Source organism: Antrostomus carolinensis, unplaced genomic scaffold, assembly GCF_000700745.2.
Source record: "Antrostomus carolinensis isolate BGI_N321 unplaced genomic scaffold, ASM70074v2 scaffold11558, whole genome shotgun sequence".
In the NCBI taxonomy this organism is placed as follows: Eukaryota; Metazoa; Chordata; class Aves; order Caprimulgiformes; family Caprimulgidae; genus Antrostomus; species Antrostomus carolinensis.
This window is the reverse complement of record NW_010335021.1, coordinates 9,249-11,569: the sequence shown is the minus strand read 5'-3', so window position 1 is coordinate 11,569 and position 2,321 is coordinate 9,249. Positions and strand designations below refer to the sequence as shown.

Here is a 2,321-nt window from a genome sequence, read left to right as displayed (position 1 = left end):
CAGCAGTACCAGGACATGGAGCCAAACCTCCACGGCCTCGCCAGCCCCCTTGGCTACCGAGAGCGGCCATCACACGGGCGGATGCACCAGAGCTTTGACTACGGTAGCGGGGTGCCCGGGGGCAAGCTGGGGGTGCCGGAGGGCTCCAGGCACGCTCCCATGAGCGAGCGCACACGACGGCGAACTAACCTACGGGATGATGACCGGCATTACCGCCCGCACCGGCCCCGGCGGTCCCGACGCTCCCGGTCAGATAACGCCCTGCACTTGGCCAGCGAGCAGTGCTACCGGCTGAAGGAGAGACCCTCGCTGCGAACCAGGGAAGACTATGACCAGTTCATGCACCAGAGGAGCTGCAGAGAGACGGTGGAGCAGGGTCCCCGCAGGGACGTCTACGGCCACTGTCCCCGGACGGTGTCGGATCTCGCTTTGCAGAACCACTTGGGCGAGAGATGGGGGCCCTACTTCGCCGAATACGACTGGTGCTCAACCTGCTCCTCCTCTTCAGAGTCTGACAACGAGGGCTATTTCCTCGGGGAGCCGATTCCCCAACCCGCCCGCCTGCGGTACGTGACCAGCGAGGAGCTCCTGCACAAGTACGGCTCGTACAGCATGCCCAAGTCTTCCACGCTGGGTGGCAGGGGACAGTTGCACAGCCGGAAAAGACAGAAGAGCAAAAACTGTGTCATATCCTAATGGCATCCTTGCCAGGCACCTTGGGAGAATGTAAATTAATTCCCAAACTTGCACTGTTTTAGATCATGTAAGCGCTTTTATTGTAACAAAAAAAAAGACCTGAAAAGTAGGGGTTTGTAAGAAGGTTGTAAACTGGCTTCTATAAGTAGTCATAATCCTGGGCACAGTGAGTATATTTTGCACATCTTACTTTGGAGAAAAAAAAAATCAAAATAGTTCACTTTACCCTGTAATATTTACCCAGTAGTTTTTCCTCCTTCTCCCAAATACTGCCAACCTTTTGAGTTCTGATTGTCCGTACGTTTTAGTTACCACTGTTGACTCTCAACATCAGTTTGCTGGTAGCTTTTGCTTTCCACCACATTTTTTGTTTCCCATTAGCCACGTTGGTAGGTCATGTGTCTCTCTCTTGGACAGTGTGGGAGCCTAAGTTATTTCCGTGATTGTTGTAAATGCAATGTAAATGAGAGTTTGGAGAAAATATTTTTGTATTTTGTAATATCAGAGGAATTTCTATATCTTAGGAGTCACTGGGAAAATGCATGCACATTCAAAATTGTTTTCAGCCAGAGCTAACCAAACAGTACTTTGGTCCCCCCCCCTTTCCATTTCATCATCAAATTTCTGAAGTATATCAGTGACAGTTGGAGTTGTCATTTCTTTTGAGGTTTGCTTTCTTTTAATCCTTTTTTCTCTTTGTTTGTTTCATTCCTGGTCAAAAAAAGAGAACATTTTTTGATTCATTAAATCTTGAAGAGGTCTCGGTGGCATTTTGAAGTCTGCTCATGCCTGTGATTTTTCAGGTACGCTCCATCAGTCAGATACAGGAATCCTGACAGCTGCAAAAGGGACTTCTTTCTTTCTTTTTTTTCTTTTTTTTTAATTATTATTAAATAGGAAAGAACAGAACTACCAAATGTCTGCAAAGTTGTAAATGACCAAAGCCGGAGAAGGAATTTTACACCTCTGTAGAGAACGCTGAAGTTACTAAATGTTGAACTATTATTTGGAGTAAATAAAAGTGTAAATGGTGCAATTGTGTGATGTCAGCATGACGTTGTTTTGAATATAGACTTGTCTTATGGTGCTCTAGTCTCCTGGGTTATGTTAACTGCTGTTCATTACCAAGTGGAAGTCTCTCTCAATATTGCCTACTGCCTAACGTGTAAGAGAACGACTGTGACCTGCTCCCTGTGGGCCTGATCCTGCCCTGGCGAGATGCCCTGGGCTGGGTTTGTCCCAGAGTGGTCCATAAACGGGGCTCAGCTGTATTGTGTTCATGGTGGATGTGAGTTTGTTCTCTCTGTGCTTTAAACCATTGGGGTCCTGCCATCGCAGAGCCCGTGCTGGTTGTCCCGGTGCTTCCTGGGAAAGAGCAGGTTTAGAAAAGGGGCTCTTGGCACCCAAAGATGCGGGTCAGTGCCTGAGGGTGTTTGGATGAAGCTGGGCTTTGAGCTGCAGGAGGGCTGAGAGGCTTGACCGGCTGCATCACCCCTCACCCCATGCGCTGCCGGCGTCTCGGGGTCCCACTGCAGGGCTGGTGCCAGCACCCCTACTCAAAGCAGCAGGTACAGAAAAAATCTTAAAAGATGGATGTCTCCATACCACAGACTATTGCTAGGAAT

The 2,321-nt window shown here is 48.7% G+C and overlaps 1 protein-coding gene across 1 annotated transcript in view; it reads left to right on the top strand.

Annotated features, from left to right (window-relative positions):
- Positions 1-1,057, top strand: part of LOC104529940 (prickle-like protein 2) — a gene marked incomplete at its 5' end in the record, with an annotated part of 13,083 nt that extends 12,026 nt beyond the window's left edge. Inside the window, 1 exon segment of the mRNA XM_029086591.1 lies at positions 1-1,057. This exon segment is cut by the window's left edge and continues 35 nt beyond it. Coding sequence (XP_028942424.1) covers positions 1-696 — 696 coding nt within the window.
- Between the last annotated feature and the right edge of the window lie 1,264 nt (positions 1,058-2,321).